This window comes from Microtus pennsylvanicus, chromosome 6, assembly GCF_037038515.1.
Source record: "Microtus pennsylvanicus isolate mMicPen1 chromosome 6, mMicPen1.hap1, whole genome shotgun sequence".
NCBI classification, from domain to species: domain Eukaryota; kingdom Metazoa; phylum Chordata; class Mammalia; order Rodentia; family Cricetidae; genus Microtus; species Microtus pennsylvanicus.
In genome coordinates, this window is record NC_134584.1 from 8,708,766 (window position 1) to 8,731,131 (window position 22,366).

The 22,366-nt window shown below is 43.1% G+C and overlaps 1 protein-coding gene across 1 annotated transcript in view; it reads left to right on the forward strand.

Annotated features, from left to right (window-relative positions):
* The window catches only part of Adcy2 (adenylate cyclase 2), a 343,570-nt gene that overhangs the window by 81,526 nt on the left and 239,678 nt on the right, over positions 1-22,366 (forward strand). The window contains exon 3 of the mRNA XM_075975732.1: positions 16,952-17,113. Coding sequence (XP_075831847.1) covers positions 16,952-17,113 — 162 coding nt within the window. The remainder of the gene's footprint in view (positions 1-16,951; positions 17,114-22,366) is intronic.

The window sequence follows — 22,366 nt, forward strand, 5'->3', positions numbered from 1 at the left end:
TGGGAAGACCACCCGCCTTGCAAGGGGCCCATGGGCTCCACCCCAACAAAGTGAAAGATGAGGTGTTTGGTGTCACCTCTGACTACATAGTGATTTTAGGGCCATCCTGGGCAACATGAAGTAGAATATTGACTATCTCAGGGAAAATCTGAAGAGAGCTACAGAAGGCATCTCACAAAACTGTGAGGAAAGATGCTGAGGACTGGACACAAGATCCACGGTAATAAGATGAAGTTAAATGGATTGGACTCCACATACACATGTACTACATACATATTTCATTATATTGCTTTTATTTTTATGGATTTATATCGTATATCTGTTGAAACCATATACCCCCAAATAATGAAAGACCTAGAATTTAAAAATGCAATATGAGAATTTTGGAGAAAATGAATTAAACCTTTAATCTGTGCATCTAAGGCCCCATCGAGTACCAGAGGAGACCGGTCTGAAGTATCTATGCCAGGACATTTCTAATTACTAGGATTTCAAAGATAAGGAACGTCTTCAGAGATTTAATAAAAATGACTCATTAATCACAGAGGAAATGAACTATGATTGGCAGCAGTTTGCTTTATAGTAGTCTACCAAGCGATGGGTTTTTTTTATGATCTCATAATTTCCTATTCAGCCCTGTTTCCAAGAATGAAGAACTCAGGGATGTCACACTTATGTAAGCACCCTAGCAGTTGTCAGGGTGGCTCTTGAAGGAGTTTGAAGAGAGAAAGACCTTGTTCTTGAAAGCACTCTGGATCCCACTTGCTTTGGTAAATAACACCTTTTTCACAAAGAAGCTGAGCAAACAAAAGGGAAAACAGCAACAAAAAAGCAAACCAAGTCTTTCTGGCAGCCATCCCTTCCAGTTTGAGTCTGTCTCACTGGAGCCTACTTCAGAAGCACCACACTAAACAAGGATTTTTTTTTTCCTCCAAGAGGTGACAGAAAACTTAGACCTAGTGATGTGACCTGTCCTGAATCTACTGCGTCCTGCAGGATGCTCAGGAATCCTGGAGTCACAGTGAAGCCACAGTGATTCCCAGGCCATCATTAATGTTTAACCAATAATGAAGAACGTGATCAGCTTCTGAACTTCATGGCTGTCTTGTATATCTCTGAATGAAATCAACATTGACCAGTGTGGTAAAACAGTCCCTCTATGTCTTATGTGCCCTGACGTGATAATAAAACTTAAAAAAAAAAGGAAGCCAGGTTTACAAGGATATGAAATAAACTGATAGTGTGTATGATACGTTTATAATATAAATTGGTTCAGCTAGCTAGAAAATGTGCTAGGGTCGACGACAGTTCAACACAGGCAGAGAGCCTCCTGCTCAGAAGTGTCAGTCACTCACCAATGTGAGAGCGTCCTCAGCAGCACTTGGAATAGCCACTTCAGTCTGTGACTGGAGACTGCTCCCAGGCCCACTAGAGGAAGAACAGTTCCATGCATTGTGCCACCTTGACAGAAACCAGGCAGCAGTACAAAGGAAGAAACACATAGATAAGAAAACAACAGCTAACAAAGGATTGTGTGGCATGGTTTAATTCATATGAAAAATTAAAAACATTCACAGTTCCTCTGTGGCATTGGAGTCAGGAGTCACTTTTGTGAGCTGGCTCGCAAGGGTGATCAGGGCAGGTCTGGGATGCCTAAAACATTTTACTGGTTGATTTGGTTGTAGCAGCATTTACTTTGGATGTCCAGGTTTTGAATTCTTTTCCTAATGCTGCTCCTCTTTCGTTATGGAGGCCGTAGCATGGAAAACAATAGAGAGAGAAGGTGAGGTGAGCTTTAATGGCTGCATAGGTAATTATCAGGAGCCAGAAGATCTGAATCAAAGATGGGAAGCAGTTAGCGCATGCCTACTACAGAAGGAACATGAACACTAAACACATATGTATATGTGATATCAGTATAGTCAGAGTTGCCACTAAACCAACATTACAGAAGCATAACTCTCTCTAAATGTGAAGAAGGCAACTTTCCACAGAGAAAACAGAGCTAAACATAAATCTGACACACTTGGTAAAACCATTGTGTGGTGTTTGATAACTGTAATCTCTTTGTCTCATCGGTAGTTCCTGCTGCAGCGGGTTAAATGCTTGCTGTGCAAGTACACAGACTGGAGTTTTGTCCCCAGAAGTTATGACTAGGGTGGAGACAGAGGCTGGGGTGCCAGGAGGCTTGCTGGCCTTAGTCTAGCCAGGTCAGCCAGCCTCAGGCTCAGAGAGATGCTGTCTCAAAAAATAAGGTAGGGAGTTACTGGGGAAGACTTGGTTATCAGTCTCTGTTTTCAGCTCACACCTACACACAAACACATATTCACACATGTAAATATATAAAGCAGATATGAATGGACCTCACCTGTTTATAAAAATAATAACTCTTTCTACTGGATCAAAAAAGAAAACCCAGCCTTGACTTTTACAAGAGATGAAGACAGGGTATTTAAAAGATCAAAAGACTATTGTCTGTATTTTAGGGCTGTGTCCCTTTGACATGACTGTCACTGTGAGATGCTATTTGATTTCTTTATTTCTGAACAGTTACTTCCCCTAGGAGGAAAATCAATTTTTGGAGAGTTTGAACACCAAACAAGGTAGAGTTGGATGACAATCTGCAGCGTAAAGGGCCAGTTCATAAATCTGCACGGTTATATACATGTCTTCATAGGTGAGCTGGGGGACAATGGTCGCATCTTGCCTGTGGTAGAATTCTTGATGGCTTCTATAGACTCTGTTCCTATGGAAGGAGATCTCTGTTCTGTTCCTCCATGTCCTGCACAGACGTCCTTCTGCTGAGGAATGCAGAGTGGAAGTGAGAAAAGAGGGAGCTGGAGGAGGATCCTGGCTGATGTCACCATTCCATCAACCAAGGTCGCTAGCAGCAGTGTAGGTCGCAGTGACAGCTCTTGCCGTGATAGGAGCTGACAGCATCTCTCTTCCTCGGGGCTTCTCTTTCCCAAGGGACAAAGTTATGAGGCCTGCACACGACAAATTTCAGTGAAAGGACATTCTAGAAAGTCCGTTATTGATGTTCCTCATCTCGTCAAGATCAAAGACAAGTAAGCGAGAGGCCCTAGGGATGTTTGAGGACTGAGCAGCATTCTGTGACAGAAAGGGATGCCAGGTGAGAAGTAGCTCATGGTGAAGCCTGAGCGTTAATTAGCAGTGACTTATCAACCCTGGCTCATCATGCGCGCCAGGTGCAGCTGCTAATGGAAGGCACTAACTGAATGGGGGTGAAGGGTGTGTGCGCCTGCGTTATCTTTGCTTTTTATCCTGTAAATAGAAAGATGACTTTAAAAATACGTGATTAAAAATACTTGCTGTAAAGTTTCTGAAGGAAATGAGGCAGAGCCTCCTTAGTTCAATGCAGACGTTAGCAAGGAGAGCGCATTATCCTGTCAGAAAACTAGAGAACTCTGTGGAACTGTGAACGAAGGAAACTCTTTCCTCCATGAGTTGCTTTTGGCCATGGTTTGTTATCACAGCAATAGTAGCCCTAACTACAGCACCTACTTTTTATGATTAGAGAGGATAAGGTGATATAAGATGATATGTACTGGTAAGGGTCGGGGTAAGGCTCCAAAACTAAATAAACCAAAGAGTAAGTAAGTCTTTACGGAAAACTAAAGATACTAGAAATCTAAGCCAAGTCGTCAATGATGTCAGCCTTAGAGCTGTATATTAAATGATACCCACTGATAGAGATGATGTGTTCATTCGAATTAAAATGAAAATGTATTCATCTGAAGTGCAATGATACTTGGAAATAATGGTCACACTTAGCACTCAGCTCCTGATTTTTAAATATCCTTTGATAAAATGAGGGTCCCTGGGAAACTCTTAATTGCAATTCACAGATAAAAGCCTAGTTTGGAAATTAGCAACACATATTTAATAGGTGAATGTTTCTGTAGTGGGCATAGACTCTGAGTTCATCAAGACATCTATAGGTCAGAACGATGCTGCAGGACTCAGGAGATTTTACCCCGTGCACATTCCTTCAGATGGCTTCCTACCTCTTTTTGTTAACAAGGAATGGTTACAGTTAAATTGCTCCCCCAAAGCTGGCCATCTACGTTCCCTTCCCTTCCTGGACGTCCTGGTGAGTTTTCTGACAGGATATTTAGTGTTCCTGTTATCATATGCTTCCACAAAAAGGAAGAGGGGGGCACAAGCCAGCAGCAGACTCTCTGGTCCCATCTGTATCTGTCAATCTCCTTCACTGTGATGCGGCCTTGAACGCGTGGGGGGATTTCCAACCCTAACATAGAAGAAGATGGATGTTGCTAATCAACAGAAGAAATTGCTTCATTAGGATGTTGGTACTTTGCAATTAAAATTGTTGATATTTTTAACCAACAACTTAAAATTACATTTTTAAAAATAGTTTTATAGGGTTTTGGAAGAGAATTATTTTGATGTAGAATAAAAAGATTTAATAAAGGTTTTTTTTTTCCTTCAAAGTCTTAGTAGATAGTGAGAGAACTAGAGAATAAAGTTACATAAGAGATACTTACATTCTCTTTACCAAAAGAAGATGACGTTTGATCCCCCTTACCAAAAATATTAAAGGATTTCAACTCCTCTATAGAAAGAAAATACCACAGGGAAAGGTGAGCATGAACTTGCAGAGAGAAGAAATATATATATATATATATATATATATATATATATATATATATATATATATTCTTTTTAGTTTATTTCTTAAAGCAATCTTTTCTCATTTTACATACCAATCCCAGTTTCCTCTCCTTCCCTTCCTCCCACTCCCCCAACCTTCCAACCACCCCACCCCCATCCACTCCTCAGAGAGGGTAAGGTTTACCATGGGGAGTCAACAAAGTTGGGCATAGCGCTTTGAGGCAGGATCAAGACCCCCCTCCTAAATCTAGCCTGAGCAAGGTATCCCCCCCATAGGGAATAGGCTCCAAAAATCCAGTTCAAGCAGTAGGAATAAATCCTGGTCCCACTGCCAGAGGCCCCACAGACTGCCCCAGCCACACAGCTGTCGCCCACATTCAGAGGGTCTAGTCTAGTTCAGTCCTATGCAGGTTCCCTTGCTGTCAGTTGAGGGTCAGTGAACTGACACTAGCTCAGGTCAGGTGCTTCTGTGGGTATCTCCATCATGGTCTTGATCCTTTTGCTCATATTGCTCCTCCCTCTCTTTGAGAGAAGAAATCTTAATCTCTCATTTACCTTCATTCTGGTTTGGCTAGAAATAAAGATCCTAAGAGGCTGAAAGACTGAAAAACCACAGTGCTGTGGTAAGTTGGCTTCTTTTGCTTTCAGGATTAAATCCACCCCCCTTCTTTCCCAGAACCACCACCATAGGGAGGTTCACAGAAGAGGGCCACCTCATCCTCATGGCACCTAAACATTCAAGGTTCACGCTAAACAGTACCAACAGTCTGCATTATAGATCCCTCAGCTAGGGCATCCCTGGGCTAGGGCATCCTGCACTGGGGCTGGTGAGCCCGGGAAGGCTAGAGCATCCTCTGCTGTGGCTGATCATTTACCACAGTAGATGTTTTGTAGACACAGTAGAAGTCACCACAGCCTTCAGTGGTGAACTGACAGGGCCGAGGGGGAAAATCAGAAGCCGTTCTCTAGTCCTGATGCGTAGATGCAACTGCAGACATTCTTTTGGTTAGCTGTTAATAGCAGAGCAAAGGAGTAATGGAATCCCTGCCAAGGACCACAGACATAGGAAGAAATGCTCTCTGCTGGACCTTACTATACTGTTGACTCGGTAACAGTCTCTAATCTGAGAGCCCAACGTCTGTGGAAGCCCAGTCGCGAGGCTGGGTACCAGCTCCTTCTATGGGAGTGCTTGTCAGCCAGTGAGAATCAAATCCTTGAAGGAGTTCCGGGTGTGTGTGTGTGTGCACGTGTGTGCATGTGTGCGGTGTGTCATGGCTACTTCGTAAGTGAACAGATTGGTTTATTAATTAGCAAAGTTGAAGTGACTTATGAGCCATAAAATAAATAAACAGGAGGCCAAACTTTATATGATCTAAAGTTGAAATATTTCTTTATTGAACCTTTTTCATATCCGTATTTTCAAAGAAATGAAATTAACAAAAATTTGAGTGTGAAGTCATTCTTTCTGTTTAGCCCATAATTCTCTGGAACAAACTGCTTATGCAAACAGGAATTAATATACACTTATTAATATTTAGCTAATAATATGCATTATTTATCCAGAAATAAATGTGTTATTTTCTGCTTCTGAAAGTGAGTCTAAATCAGTGTGAACTCTGGAAGCATGTCATTTGTTATGTGTTTCCATGCTACCGATCATTAAACTTTATTTCTTTAAGTGACATGGTACATGGTACATGAAGTCATGGAACAATGACTTCAACCTCAAACTGAATGCATGAAATACAAAGTAGAAAAGCTGCCATCCTATGTGAATTGTGGGCTTTGATCTAAACATGAAGGTTGTTGGTAGTACGTGGGGTGATAGCCAGATCCCTTGGTGTGCTGTAAGTGCTCTGAAGGCTACCCGTTTCCCTAGGGAGAGAGAATGAGAGTCTGGGCGCCTCCACTAACGCTGATTGGTCGGAGCTAGTGCTGTGTAGGAAGCAACTGTATCATTCAAGAAAGCTTCACCCAGTCAATGCTAAAATAATCTGTCTTACAGCTCAGGGAGATGCATTCTGTCTGCTGAGATTTTCCTTGTTTGGCATAAAGGCAGAAGCAAACCAAGGCAATGTAGAGCTTGGTGGGCCTCTCTGGAGAGATCCCACGGTGGAATGCTAAGGCCTGCGCTGATTTATGAGATGCTGGATACATAGTTTAAGCTGGAATCCCAGAACAATATTTGTTTTTTAGATGAATAATTCACTCATTTTCCCAGCATGATTTTTTCTCATCTGAAGCACTGGCCTTTCAGATTAAGTAAATATAGTGTTTCAAAATAATATAGACATGAATATTCATAAGAACCAAAACAGTGAATATAAATAAGAGCCTTTTGCATAACATTTTTTATTTATTTTTACAAGTGAGTTACTTTTTCTTCTTTACTTCTTAGATGATATATTTCAAAGTAATTTCCCAGGACACTGTTCCTTCCACAAAGCCCAGGTATTTATTATGAGATAGAGATCATCTCTTTGTCAAATCTCTTCAAACAGTGACATTTTCCTAAGCATCCATAGAGCAGATCGTACTGCTACGTGGCACGACCAATTAGCCGCAGATTCAGCCAGCCCGGTGCTAGGAACTTGATACAGCATTTGTCTAAACAAGTGGAGGAATGTCCAACAACAAAGAAAATGAGATAAGATTTCATATCCTGAAAATATAAAGCTAGTTCATCCACACAAAGTGTGCAAACAATTCCTTGCTGTTTTCGTGCATAGGCCACGATTTAAAATTTAAAACCTTCCTATATGCAGATGGTGCATGATTGCACCCTAGGCATAGAGAGAGCAGTGTCCCTTGATTGCAGTTCCCTGGGGGTAAGGTGAAACAGCTGACAACAGAGGACACCGGAATGAGAAGAGAAAGGCACACAAGCATGAGGGCTTCAGTTAGCGTTGCCCAGGTGACTAGCTGAGAAAAACCAGTGTGCTACTGTGCTCTTCAATTTACTGATGAGGGTAGAGATCCTCAAAGCCTTCTGACATCAGCGATTTCTGAGCCTTCAGGGGTTAACCTGCATTGCTGCCTTTTTGTTGGCTACCAAAGGCTGTCTCTGTTGTCTTTGAACATTGGGTCCATAATAATACTTGAAAATTCATAGCTGAGAATTAATAGGAGGAAAGCTAATACAGCCACAACAGAGATGGGTAAACTTATGGCACAGCGTACCTGCTGTGTAGTTACCACATGCCATCCTAGAGGGTGGGGTTCTGCTTGGGAAACTCTGGCTCATGCTGTCTTGGTACATACACCCTGAGGGCCAGGAAGGCATGAAGGGGAAGTGTAGCCATTTCTACAAAAATTTAAGATCAGAAAATAGAAAGTTATCTACTAGCTGAAAAAATTTAAAGTATTAAAATAATAGATAAAATAAAAATACATTAAAAATGGGGGCGAGAGAGATGGTTCAATGATTAAGAGCACTGTCTACTCTTCTGGAGGACCTGGGTTCAGTTTTTGATGCCCGCATGATGGCCAACAACGATCTATAACCCTAGTCCTAGATGTCATCCTCTAGCTGGGCGTTTTACACGTGGGATGCACAGACATTTGTGCAAGCAAGACACCCATACACGTAGAATGAATGAATAAATGAATATCTGTAGGACAAGCATTCTTTTCTCTTAATCACGCAACTAGACAAGGTAAGACATAGGCATTTTCTAATATTTCCAGTATTTTCTGGACTCTGGCTTTGCTCCATGTCCCACCCACACCCACCCCTTAGGGAGGCTCAAATGCCAAGAGGGCTGGAGGAAATGCAGATGGACTCCTCTCAAGCTCCAGTTCACTGCTGTAATTCCACCAATCAGAGAAAGTCACGCGACCATGTCCAAAAGCAATAGGTAGGGTTTATCCTCCGATGGTGAAGCCAGGGCTGGAGAAAAAGACATTCTGCTTCCTCTTCCATTAGGAAACAGGAAAATCCAAGGAAAGTGGCCTTGTGTTCATACAGTGTCTTTTGGCCAAAGACCAACATTCAAAAGAAGTCTTTGAAGATCTGCGTAGACTGTAGGAAATGACCTTAGAATGAGCAAAGCATGTGCCCTTTTCAGAGGAAGCACTGATTTTAAACACTCTCACAGCGAGGATGGACACGGTGGCCTAATTTCAGACAAAGGACAGTCATTTGTTAATTATCTGTTGAAAGGCTTCAGATTTCTGCTTCAAAAAGTGGCTTCCGCAGACCTGACATTCATCATGTTTGTACCCGGGAGTAAGGAGACAATAGGGGTGGGCTTGGAAGCCAGGTCAATCATGAATGAATTGATGTGCAACCATGAGGACCCCGTCATGAGCACAAAACAGCAAGCCTGATATGACAGCACCCCCCCCCCCCGTCATCTTAACCTCCACCAGGGAGACGGGGGAGAGGGTTCCCTGAGGCTTGCTGGCTAGATCACCTAGCCACACTGATATGCTCCAGGCTCCGTTAGAGACCTAACTCTAAAACTAAAGTGGAGGAAGATAACCAGGCCATGGACCTCTGGTCACCACATGCATTCACATACATGTACGTATGTACCAACACATGTACATTAATAAGCTTGTACACATGCTAAGCAAACAACAATGAAAGGAATGAAGTAAGAAAAGGAGTTATGGAAAGTGAAGGGACTGACTTAGAGCCCTGGCTCTTGCTGAGGTAGTTCATGGGTCCTAAGAATCCTGGGGGAAGGAGAATTCGTCCTTCCCAGGCAAGAGCCCCTTTGTTGGCTGTGCAGTGAAGAGTGGTCAGCCTTGAAACAATATGCATACATACATACATGCCACCACCAAAAAAGGACTCAGTTATATATATGTGATTATATATGTATCATATTGATAATGATTATCAGCTTGAGCATGGGGGGATGGGAGGAGCTTGGAGGAAGAAAGGGAGGAAGTGATGCAATTCTATTTAAATTAAAAACATATAAAAGGAAAATTTAAAAAGTTCAAGTAATATATGTGTGCACATATGTATATAGTATACATATATATGGATATAAACATATTTATTTATATACATAGGTAATATACACACATGCATACATATATATGGTAAGACTGAATTGGGGAAATCATTGCAGGACAAATTAGCATCTTAATCATGTAAATTTTGAGGACCAGTCTGTCCTTCTATTCTTTTTAAAAGAAAGTGGCAGTGGTAGAAGCTAAGGACTAAACTATTTGCAGTATATGGATTTATTTGGGAACTGTATTAATCAAAACCCCTTTTAGAATCAAACTAAGATCAGAAACATTGTATCATGCAAGGTGTCAGTGGGACTCCTCTTAGTTCCTGGTTTCAGAGATTTCCATCCATCACTGGTATTCCTTGGCTGGTAGTGAAGCAGTGCATTTTGGAGGGGGCTGTGAGGTGGGACAGGTGGACAACCTACAGTAGCAAAGAAGCAAAGAGACAGAGAAGGATCTCGGGTCCCCAAATTCCTTTCAATGGCACAGTCCAGTAACATAATCTCCTTCAACTCAGCCCCAACCACTGAAAGTCCCAGCAGCCTCCAGTGATGTCATAGACTTTGGATTAAGTCTTTAAATACACGAGTCTTTTGAGGGATGTTCACATGCCAGACTGCAGCACCTTCATGGACGTTGGAATATCGGATTGGGTTTAAAGTGAATCCTAATCCAGCAAAGGAGATTGTGAAGGTGGGGCCGCACACTTCTGTAGCCCAGGATGTTATCCCATCACTGATGGTAGCGTAGTTGAAACCGTGAATGGTGGGAGAGAAACTGGGGGCCACACACTTAGGTAGATATCCAGACCCAAGCCAGGCTGCTTCTCCTAGGCTTCTATTGTATTAAGCTTTTTAAAAATGCATGATCTGCCTCCTACCTGTTTCAAATTAAAAAGGCACAGAGGAATCGCATTGTTCTACATTTGGTCCTATCGTCAAGTCTCTCTAATACTGCATAGTGTTTGAAAGAGGATAATGAAGGCCACCCTGTGATTCATGATCTCATCATTACCATTTCAAAGCCCGGGGTATCTGTCAAGGGGGATAATGTGTGCAGTTGATTCATAATATAGCATTCAAGGTACTCTTTTCACATCCTAGAGGTGTTCAGAAGAGTTTTGGTTGGAAGTATGGAGGAAATAGAACCTCTTCTACTACTCCAGTCGTCAGTATGTCTTAGGTTTTTGTTTTGAGTTACTATTCTAAAGGAAGTTTTGTATACATTAATGTAACTGTGGCAAGAGACAGCATGGGACTACTGAAAGATTAAAATAGAATGATCCATAATTCAACCTTCCCAGGCTGTGTACATGCAAAGAGCAAGCAGCCTCCTCTTTTCAGAATGTTAACGAAGGCAGATCATCTCGAACTTCCATCAGTGATGGAGTAGATAAAGAATATGCCAGTTTAAAAAAGTCTGTCTGTGGTGATTCATGCCTATAATTCTAGCACTCAGGAAGCTGAGGCCGAGGAATTGTCTAGTGCTCAAGGTCATCCTATGTGATGTAGTGAGTTATCAGACACCCTACGCTACAGAGGAAGAGTCTATCTTAGAAGGAAAATGTGATACGTTGGAGTAACAGCTTAAGAAAAGAAGAAAGCCCTATCATTTAGGACAAGACAGACGAGCATTGGGAATGGTGTGTGAAGGGAAATTAGTCAGGCATAAAAGAGGAAGTGGCACCTGATCTCACATGCACAGCCTAAAAAGCTAAACTCCTACCAGAAACGAGCTAGCAGTGCCAAAGCCATGCCATGCGAGAAGCTGCTTCGTAGCTGCTGTAGTGAGGGCTGTGGTGTACCAGGGGTATAAAGATAAATACTGAAAAGGTGGTTTGAGATTACAGTCATTTAACTGAAGCAGGTGCTCCTCTAGGGCTTACGACTTCTCCAGTTTGGGCTTCTTGGTCAGGCATACAGGACCATGCATGAGTTTTTCTCTGAGGAGGCAGGCCTTAAATCCTGTCAGATAGGAGCCACAGATTTTTTATAGGGCCTCAGGTGATTGATAGATTGAACTATGGACAGTTTCAGAAGTGGCATTATTGCGAGGTGGTGAACAATAGGAAGTGGACGTTCTTGAAACAAGTGAGACAAGAAGGGAATGCTTTGGGACTGGATTGTGGCCTGGGCCTCTGGCTGTCCCTCTCCCCTGACTCTCCAGTCTTGCAGCTGTGACGTGACTCTTCTGCTCCCGCACAATGCACTGATGCCCATAACATATATTGAGCTTCCTCCCTCAAGCTGTTTATGTCAAATATTCAATCATAGACATGATAAAAATTAACTAATGCAGCTATTCTGTCTCTGGTCTTAATAGAAGTCATTATAACATTTCATAATTTCTGTGTTAATTTACATTCCCAGCATCCCAGCAACCATATACCATGTTCCCGTCTCCTTCATCCTGGAGAGTACTTGCTGCCTTCTGTCTTTTGGTAATGACCATGAAATATAAGATAGTATCTCCATACACTTTTAATCCCTATTTCCCTCATATACATGTGTATGTGTGTATAAAACTTGGTTTGGATATTTCTACCTTTACTTTGGGGGAAATTTGCTATTTTTTCATTTATAGTTAGAATTTCCAGCAACAATGAGATACAATGCTATATCCTCACATTTTACTTAGAATGGTATAATTGCTATAGTTTGGGCCCAACACTTGTCTCTTTAAAAATTTGGAAACTGGAAGGCTGGATAGAGAGCTAAGCAGTTAAGAGCACTGACTGCTTCTGCAGAGGACCTGTCTTTGATGCCTGGCATCTACACGGTAACTCACAGCCATCCCTAATTCCAGTTCCAGGTATGGCATTGGAGCAGCAACTGAGACCTCATATCTCAATCCATAAGTAGGAGTCAGAGAGCACTAACTCAGAATAGTATAGGTTTTTGAAACCTCCAAGTCTATGCCTAGTGAGACACCTCCTCCAACAAGCACAGACCTTGCTGTATTATCCGGACAAGAGAAAATAGAATGTTGAAGCAAGGTAGACCAGGGAACACATGCTAAAGTCAGATCATGGGCACTTGTCTAGCTGGGGAAGATCAGCACTAAGGGAACGTGTCCTATAAATGCCAGTGCACTTATTACTATAGACTGCTTTGAACTAGTAAAAGTGATAAGTTCACATCTGTAGACTTGTGCCACAAAGAATACTTAAGTTTTAAAAAGCGAACTGGTCAGTAATGTATGCAGAAATAATCCACTTTTGTAGACATCACATTAACAAGGCAGAACGGGGATACGTGGCCTTGGTACAGTTGGGGTTAGCTGAGCCATGCATATTGGCTTGGGGGCTGCGCACTACAGGCATGAAACGACTGCTCACATAACTACCGGTTACGTGGATCACCTGAGATCTTCTACCCTCACTTCCTGATATATGTCTTATTCCATGACTGTCAGGGAGAAAAGGGACCATAGCAATTTATGCAGTGTGTGTGTGTGTGTGTGTGTGTGTGTGTGTGTGTGTGTGTGTGGTGTTTTCGACTAGTGTAGAGAAGCTACGCTAGTTATGTTTATGCTTCCTAGATAGTCGTGGAGCCTCCCCTAACTGAGCAGACATGTTTGCAGGAAGTTGAAATGTGAAATTGATACAAATAATGGAGGATCCACTCTGCCGTCCTTGTTCAGATGGCCAGTGGGTTATCTAAACTACATTCTTGCCAAGTGGAAAGGCATGAGGTGGTGTCATGGATGTAGGGCAGAATAATAGCCACCAGGAGTGGAGTATGGGGAAGTCCTCAGCCAGAAGGCAGCATGACTAAGGATAAGCTTTGGTGGTGCATGCCGGAGAGATCGGAGACTGGTCCGTCACCAGATGAAGGGAGTTGGCTGCAAGTGGAGCGGGTTAGTGAGTCTGAGAAAAGCTCTGAGGTCTAGAAAGTGGCAGTGTTCAAGGGTCAAGTGGATGTATAGGAAGATGTGTGTGTCTTGCAGAGGCTTGGTGAGGATGCGTGCTTGTGACTGCTTTACTGACGTGAACACGACTGCTGCAGACACCGTGTGTCTGGTATTTCCAGTCGTCCTCAGAACAATGGCCTTGCTTTTATTTTCAGTCTCTTGTCACACACAAGAGAGAAGAGCACAGCTTGGAGGAATCTTATGTCCCCATGGTAACATGGAAACTCTAGAGATTGCAAGAGAAGTTTCTCGGAGTTATTTTACCCACATGTTCTTTAGATGTGCCAGATTCACTTAAGTTATACATATGGTGCTCCTTGAAGTTGGGTGAGAAACAGACCTAACACCATGAGGACCCTCTGAGATTAATAATGTGTCAAGACAGTTCCTCCAGAAGACCTGAACTTGACTTTCAAGGGCCAAGTCGTGCTGGTGGATGCTGCACAGGCATCCCTGCCTGGGCTCCTGAAGCACCATCACTGGAGTTCTGACCTTAATCTGATGCAATGGCTTGCCTCAGCTTTGGGAACTCAGCTGTGGTAGGCTGGCCCTCAGCAGATGCTGGCCAAGGTCATTAGTGAGCCCTGACACTTGGCGCATGTTCTGCCATCAAGAAGATATCACGACGGAACCAGTCCCTTTCTGTCTGGGCAGCTCATTGTTCACTGCATGAAGTGCTCCTAAGAGCAGCCCTGGGTCTCTCCCACACTCTGTATCTTCATACGTAAATTACCTGAGATCAAGCTTCTGCCTTGATTTCATGTTTTTTGTACAGAACAGGAAAACCAGAGCGAGCGTGTGTCTTGCTGACTTCTAATGCTTTGCTGGAAAACAGCTCCATAGTCTTTTATTTTGAAGAGGCAAAAGGAAAAAAAATATTTGCTAGGGAAAGTATGGCTATGTTAATCTGCTCACCCACATTTTTTATCCTGACAGCCCATATAAATATAGCCTGAAGGGGAGGAAGCGGGGGCTTGAAGCAGATGGCCTACTCCAAACTCGGGCTTCCTGAGGACTTCTGGTCACTTTGCCCACCCACGATGGCTTTCTCTTTGGCTGTTATTCCACAGTGACAAAGCTTGTAGCAAACAGAGAAGACGGTTTAGGGGCCATTTCATTGTCTCTGCAGAGTGGGGCTGGGTGGGAAGGGTGGCCCTTCTCTCAGCCGTGAAGATAGCTGGCATGCATGACAGACTCATCCACTCGGTTGTAATGGCTCAGAACTATGACAGGGCCACCTCTCCTCCCTCTCCTGGAGCTGCTGCCCCATCAGAGGAGCTTCTGCATGTTTGTGGAATGAATGGATGTCCTGTTTAGGATGCCCTGAAGAAAATGAAAGGATGAGTTTTAGGAATTCGTGTTGATTTTTAGGCTGTAAACCTCCCATTTTCTGTGTGCACCTCAACTGTGATGGTAAAACACAGACAGGAGGCAACACACCATCCTGGAACCATGGCGTAGAGGCACACAAGACCCTTAAGTTACAAGTGTGCAGCAGAATAGGCAAGAACTGGCCTCCTCGGGGCTGCACTGTGTGTAGGGAACAGAACCTGATATTCATGTCACATTTGGGAACTCAGAAGATTTGCACCAGGGCAGCTGTGGTGATCTATCCATGTCTATCCAATGACTCAGCTTCTGTGTCCTCTTCAGATGGCACAGGATACTGCAGTCACATGCGTCTCTCTTCCCTGAGGTTCGTGACCTTGTGCTCTTTAGTCTCTCTTGCTGTAGATGTCCCCTGATGTTTCTCTCTGATGTTCTTCCATCTCTGGCTCTTTTGCAATGAAAATGTTCTTGTTTTATTACCTAGTAAGCATTTTGATTTCTATTCTAAAAGTTTCTCTAAGTGGTTTTATATCGATTGTTTTTATAAAGGTCAAATTCATAAAATATAAGTTAGCCATTTTAAAATGGAGAATGTGGTGGCATTCAGTGCCTTCCCAGTATTGGGCAGTGAATGTCTCTGCCCAATGCAAAAGCCTTTTCTCTCACCAACAAAGAAGTCTACACTTGTTAGAACATCACTACACTTCTTCTGTCCCACAGGCTTGCTCACAGACCAAGCCAACTGGATTACTAAAGATTTCCTTATCTTGCATAGTTTATATAAATGGAATCATGTGATACAGAGTCTTTGAGGTTCATCCACACTGAATCATGTGTCAAGACTTTAATCCATGCTATTCCTAAATCACATTCTGGTATGCGGGTTTGACAGGTGATATTCTGGGTATCATGGCTGGGTATCCGTGTCCCCATCTTTTAATTGATATGCAAATTCCATGGTGTGTGTGTGTGTGTGTGTGTGTGTGTGTGTGTATGTGTGTGTGCGTGTGTACTTCGCTTTGTAACTGCTTTCTGCATATTGAGGAGTGAAACAGGATGAGATGGTCTTTCTGTATCTAACCGCTTTGCCAGGAAGAACCAAAGCCCCACAGCAGCCAAAGCATCTTCATTCTTGCCCTGTGTGTCTACCTTTGCTGTCTCTAAAGCAGTGATGCCCAACCCCAGTGGTGACTTGACTCTTTCACACAGTGTCCTTAAACTCGCCTTGTGTCTGCAGTAGTTTCCTTACTAAAATTTGAAGTCCCACACAAGAAATCTTTTTCTCCCATCATGATGGCTGGTTATCTTTTTTTTCCCTTTTTTAAAATTTTATATGTTTTATTATATTTTAAAAGAATATTTTAATATTATTTTACAGACCAATCCCAGTTCCCTGTCCCTCCCGTCCTCCGCTGCCCCATCTTCTTCTCACCCCACCCCCATCCACTCTTCAGAGAGGGTGAGGCCTCCCATGGGGACTCAACAAAATCTGTCACATCACTTGAGGCAAGACCAAGGCCCTCTCCCTTGTATCTAGACAGAGTAAGGTATCCCTCCATTGGAAATGGGCTCCAAAGAGCCAGTTCATGCACTGGGAATAGTGGAGAGGGTACCTAAAAAGCCCTTCCGCTGTAATCAGATGGATGGCTACCTTAATTGTCATCTTTTTCTTCTTTGTATGCATGCATATGCATTCCTGTGTGCCGGCTATGGTGAATGTGAAGGCAGAGAATAACCTCGGGCCTTTGTTCTCACCTGCCTTGACACAGAGTCTCTTGTTTGTCTCCACTCCCCATGCCAGGCTAGTTGACCTGTAGGCTTCGAGGTGTCTTCCGGTGTCCACTTCCTGTCTCAGTGTAGGACTGTGTGACCACCACATCCTGGTTTTCATGGTTCCTGGGACTTGATCTCGGGTCCTCACGCTTCCATGGCAAGTGTTTTACCTAGTAGGCTAGACTGAGTTCATCTCTGTACTCGGTGAGTTTGTGACATTGTTCCTCAAGTGAGAATGTTTGTTTTCTGCCTGCTTAAACAGTGAGAGAATGGGGATTTTCTGACACTCCTGTTTTCCTTCCCTCTATAGGTGTCCTTCTTCCTCTTTATCATCTTCGTGGTATACACCATGCTTCCCTTCAACATGCGAGATGCCATCATCGCCAGCGTCCTCACCTCCTCATCTCACACCATCGTGCTGAGCGTCTACCTGTCGGCAACCCCAGGGGCCAAGGAGCACCTGTCCTGGCAGGTGAGTGCCCTTCCTGATAGGAAGCAGTGGCCTTCCACAGCCCTTCTCAGCAGCCGTGGGAGACGCCAGGTGACCTCAGGGTATCCTTGTTGCGTGCTCTCCAGCAGCTGCTCCTTGTCTGCTCCTTGACATGGTCTGCAAGGGCTGCTCAGCCCTGTCCTCCTCCACTGTTGGGGTCAATTGTCACTTAGACATTAGCAGCAATGAAACTAATGTTCAGAGGATAATTGGGGATGGAAGCACCACTTTGCTGATTTCTGAGTGGTGATAGGATTTTGGAGACAAAGAAATACATTAAAATCCTACTATATGTTATAATTTCAGGACACTTACTTTTAGAATAAAATATCATGCGATTAGAAGCATAAATCTCCCCAACCTGTCTCTTTACAGAGTACAAGAAACATTTGAGTTTCTCAGTCTTCTGGAAGACCCATGAGCATTAAAAAGCAGTTCTTTAAAACGCTATAGCAGCAAATTTGTGCATTCCTAATAAGTGGCATTTCAAGAAGCCATTCTATTTAATTAGTTAAAAGCATTTTAAAAGCTATTTGGTTTCCTATTATGTGTATTCATAAACATGAGATTCAGTGATTTGGAGTCATTCCTAACAGTGTCTTTTTTTAACCTGAAAAATATATGCTTTTATTTTCCTGTTTGGGGGAAGTCACAACCGATATGTCCGCAGCATAAAATATACTAATCAATCCAGTTTTCAGGGATGGTGAGCACTGTGCCAGCAGAAAGGGTGTTTTAATTTTTGCTTGTGATGAAATTGAACCAAAGCCATGGAATGCTAAGTAAGTCTTCTAACTCTGAGCTGCATGCTGACTACGAAGAGGGGGTTTTCCATATGGCTAACCTGACCTCTGCAGTGAGAGAAACCAGGTGTTCATGTGATGGAAGCGGATGGCTTACTTCCTGGTAGCCAGGAAGCAGAGAGATGGCAAGGAAGGTTCTGGGAACAAAACACATCTTCAAAGGCATGCCCTCATGCCCTCAGTGACTGGCTTCCTCTGAGAAGTCACACCCCCTGGCAGCCTTTCACCCATGAACCCATCAAGGGTTAATCCCTTCATGAAGTTAGAGTTCTCTTTTTATCCCTTTACCTATGCTCAGCTGTTTAGGGATCAGCCTTCAACACAAGACCATTTGAGGTCATTAGGAAATTCAAGGCATCATAGCACCCTCTGTCTGCACCCAGAGCAGAGGCAATATTCTCTAACTACGCTGTGTTCTGGGTCTGCACCTTCTGAGACACAGAGGCCAGCCAGCATTTACGCAAAGGAATGACTGAAGGTGAAGTTTATCACTGCAGAGTGATTAGTTGGTAAATAAAGACCACAAACATTCGAGCTGCACACTGAGCTGATATGCAAACGCATTGTGCAATGATTATTTAGTAGACCAGGTTGCATACTTAACCCTATGCGTGGTGTGTGTTACAGGTAACCTGGTTCCTCGTATTACTTGTGCCCTTTGACTCTCAGCTTCCCACTTCTCCCAAGTCCCAACTCTGTGAAACTCCCATGCCGTTCAAGGGGAAGATGATCCCACTGTAGACTGAGAGGGTTCCAGAAACTTCCATGTGCAGGTTCCACCCGGCGCTGGTTCCCCAGTTCTGCATTGCCTTGTGCCATCTGCACCTTGTGGGTGATGCCCCCTTTCTTCCCCAACAGTAGTACCATGTTTACTGCTGGCACCTGGAGCTCCGCCTCCTGTGTGGGTAGCTGTGTGCAGTAGTGGGTGCTGATACAGAATCTGCTCCGCCCACTTATGTTCCTAGCACAGCTGTGAAAAGCTTCCCTCCCTCCAGCAGTGGGTCCCTTAGGTGTTTCATGGTTGTGGCAGCTGTGCAGTGGGGGTCTGCACATTGTACCTTTCTCCCTGGTTCCTTTTGAAGAAATGAAGTATTACTCTCAGGATGTAAGACCTTAATGGCTGTCATAAAAATCAAACAGAATTATAAAAATAGGAAAAGTCAATGCTTCACAAAGAAATGTGTGTGTGTTCTAGGCCATTTTATATTGTATTGAATTGTTTTTGATGAATTGTTATCTGTGTTAGTGAAAGGAATCAGAAAAAGATTATTATGCTTTTTTTTAAACTTTTTTCCCCCAAAACTAATAGGAAAATATGATGGCTGTCAGCCAGAGGTAAGATAATTATAGAACTATATAAATGATTTTAATATTACTTAATGCTCTAGTGTTTCATATAAAGATAACATTGGAACGAGAAGAAGAATTTGCAATCCACTTCTGATGTCATCAATAATTCTTTAATTGCAAGAACCAAAAGGGTAGAATACAGTGATGGGTTTAAAAAAAGATGCAGTGTAGTAACTGTTATTAAAAAGAGTGGTTCGTATTCGTATGTAAACAAGTATGAAGCAATGAGCTTTATGACTCTTGACCACTGCTGAGAATAAAACCTAAAAAAATACCACTGGTATTTTGATTCACAATGCTTATGATAAGTATTGCCCAGGAGAAAATCTGCCTAGCCTATGTCCATCCTAAGAATGTTTTATTAAGGTGCATCTATGGCATGGGGCCTCTGCTGAGGTCATGTCTTACTGGTCTGTTAAGTGAAATACTGACTGAAGGGCAAACTCCTCTCCAGTGCTGCACGTCAGAGTTTAATGTTCTTGGGAAATTCATTTAGCCACCATATGTCTCAAAACATTCTCCTCCCATGATAGAGGAAATTTAGTGAATGATGGATATTTATAGAGACTCCTCTCTAACACAGGAGAAATTTGAAGTATTGCCCCTCAATGCATGTGATAACTTTTATTTTGAAGTAATTACAGACTTATCAGTAAGTCACCAGTTCAATACAGAGAATTACTTTCTCCTGAAAGTACTTAAACGCAAGTGACTGATCCATTAACCAATACGATGCCCCACCATCCCAGTGCTTTCCCCGCAGTTCCAATCTCTTAGAGAAGCATAACGCATCTGTCCGTGTCTGAACGTCAGTGCCACTTGTCCGTTACTCTAACAGGATTGCCCCGCCTACTCTATGGCAATATGCTATTAATCCTCCGCACTTCCGTCTGAAGCCTTCCTTGCTCTCTCTCTGGTGCCCGTGGTAGCCACGCTCTTGACGATTACAGGCCCACTGAAAGTGAGATGTCTTTTAATTTGAGTTTGCTGTCTCCTGGGGAACAGGTTCAGGTCTCCATCTTTGTTAAGAATCAAGACCTCAGACCCTGGAGTTGTAGAAGGGGTGATGAGCTCTACTTAGTCTGAGTCCACTGGCCTTGATGGCTGTGAAATTGCTACCAGCATCTTTGTTGATGATACTTGCTTTGTAGAAAGGAACTTCAAGGTTAGGCATACAGCCTGTCTTTCAGCTTTTGAGTTCTTTTATTATTTACATACACCTGGTGCTGTATTTCCTATTTTATTTTGTATGTGTTAAACCTTGTGTGTCACAAGAGCATCTCCGGGGACCCCCACCAAACTGACTTTAGCCTTCTGGTTACATCCTCCTCTTTTTGGAACTTTCTTTCTTACAGAATAGGAGGTTTCAGGTTCTACTTGTTTTGCCCTGGCTACCCCTAAAAGTAAGGATCTCTGCTTCTTTACACATTTATTTACTCATTAATTTATTTTATTTACCAAGGCAGGGTTTAATGTAGTCTAGGTTGGTCTTGAACTCTCTATTGCTGAGAGTGACCTTGAATTTCTGATCCCCTTACCTTTGCTCCCTAAGTGTTGGGATTGGTGGTATGCACCACATGAAACCAGCCTTGACTGCATGCTTAGTCAGCACTCTGCCAACCAGGCTACAGCCTCTGTCCTCTGCTTCTGTGCAGTGGAGAAAGTTTAGAGGTAACATCTGTGCACTGGGTATTTTTTGGATTTTGTTTATTTTTGCTATCAGCTGTCATCCTAACAGTGTGGGGCCCATATATTGGCAGCTGTATTGGTTGTTATACATACTTGTATCAGATGATTTTTCCATTGTTGTAATAAAATACCCTGAGGAAATTAACTTAGAGGAGGAAAGGGTTTCTTGGGCTTAGCATCCTTAGGAACACATGGTCCATCGTGGTGGGAAAGACACAGAAGTGGGAGCATGATGCCTGCTTGGCAGTCAGGGAACTGATGCTCATATTTCATCAGCACATGTAGCACAATTAATAAAAACCTAGGTTCAACCTGAAGGTCAGAAAAGCAAGACAGTCAGCCACTGGCTCTTACCGCAGTCTGAAATGGTGATCCTGCCTCCAGGAGTCTCAGAATGAGATTGAGTGAGGGCTGTCTCCTCCTGTCTAATATTCCTCTCTAGTGCTGGGATTAAAGGTTTGCACCACTACCACCTGGTTTTTATGGCAAACTAGTGTGGCTACTGGGATTAAAGGTGTGTGTCACCACTGCCTGGTCTGTAAGGCTGATCAGTGTTGCTGTTTTACTCTGTGAACTTTAGGCAAGCTTTATTTATTAAAATACAAATGAAATATCACTACAAGCACAGGTGCATGTTTTTTTGATCAACAGCTGCAAAAAAATAACTTCTATGATTCTTAATCTCCTTGTAAAACTAGGCTCCCATATCAGATATCATGGTGTCTTCCCATCATGCCCAACTTCTCTGTAATCCTGTCTGCTCTCCGGGATCTGAGGAGCCATCCATGTGTGGCTGCCACTATGACTGCATTACCTAGGAGAGAAGCAAAAGAGTGAGCAGAAGAGATGGGACAAAGAATAACCACATTTTGAGTTGTATCATTGTAGAGAGGAAGAGTAAAGAAAATGTAGTTGGGAAGGCAAGATGAGACACACACATCCCTCCCCCATTGTGCTGGCTGCATCCTGCCTGAGCCGGAGGTGTGGATAGTTAGGTAGCCATGGGAGGAGAAGGGAAGACTGGAGTCCTGCCTCACAGGCAAGGACAGTGTTCCAGGGTCAGTAGGCTCGGGCCAGCCTGAAGCTTGTGCTGGTGAACACTTTTACATCTTAAATATGTATCTTGCTCAGTTCCCATCTTCCTCACTTGCAGATGTCCTCATCACTGTTTTTGTGATGCCTAGCCACCTTCTAGAAATGTTGAGGCATTCCGACACTGTGCACCACAGCTGCATTTTATATCTGAATTCCAGTCAGTCTTGCATCTCTATATCCTTGGTAGTCACAGCACGTTCTGAATTTTCATTTCATATATCGTTCCTTTTCCCCCAGGAAAGGGGGGATTTGAATATAGATTTATTTAAGCAATTCAGTTATATAAGAATCCAAATTT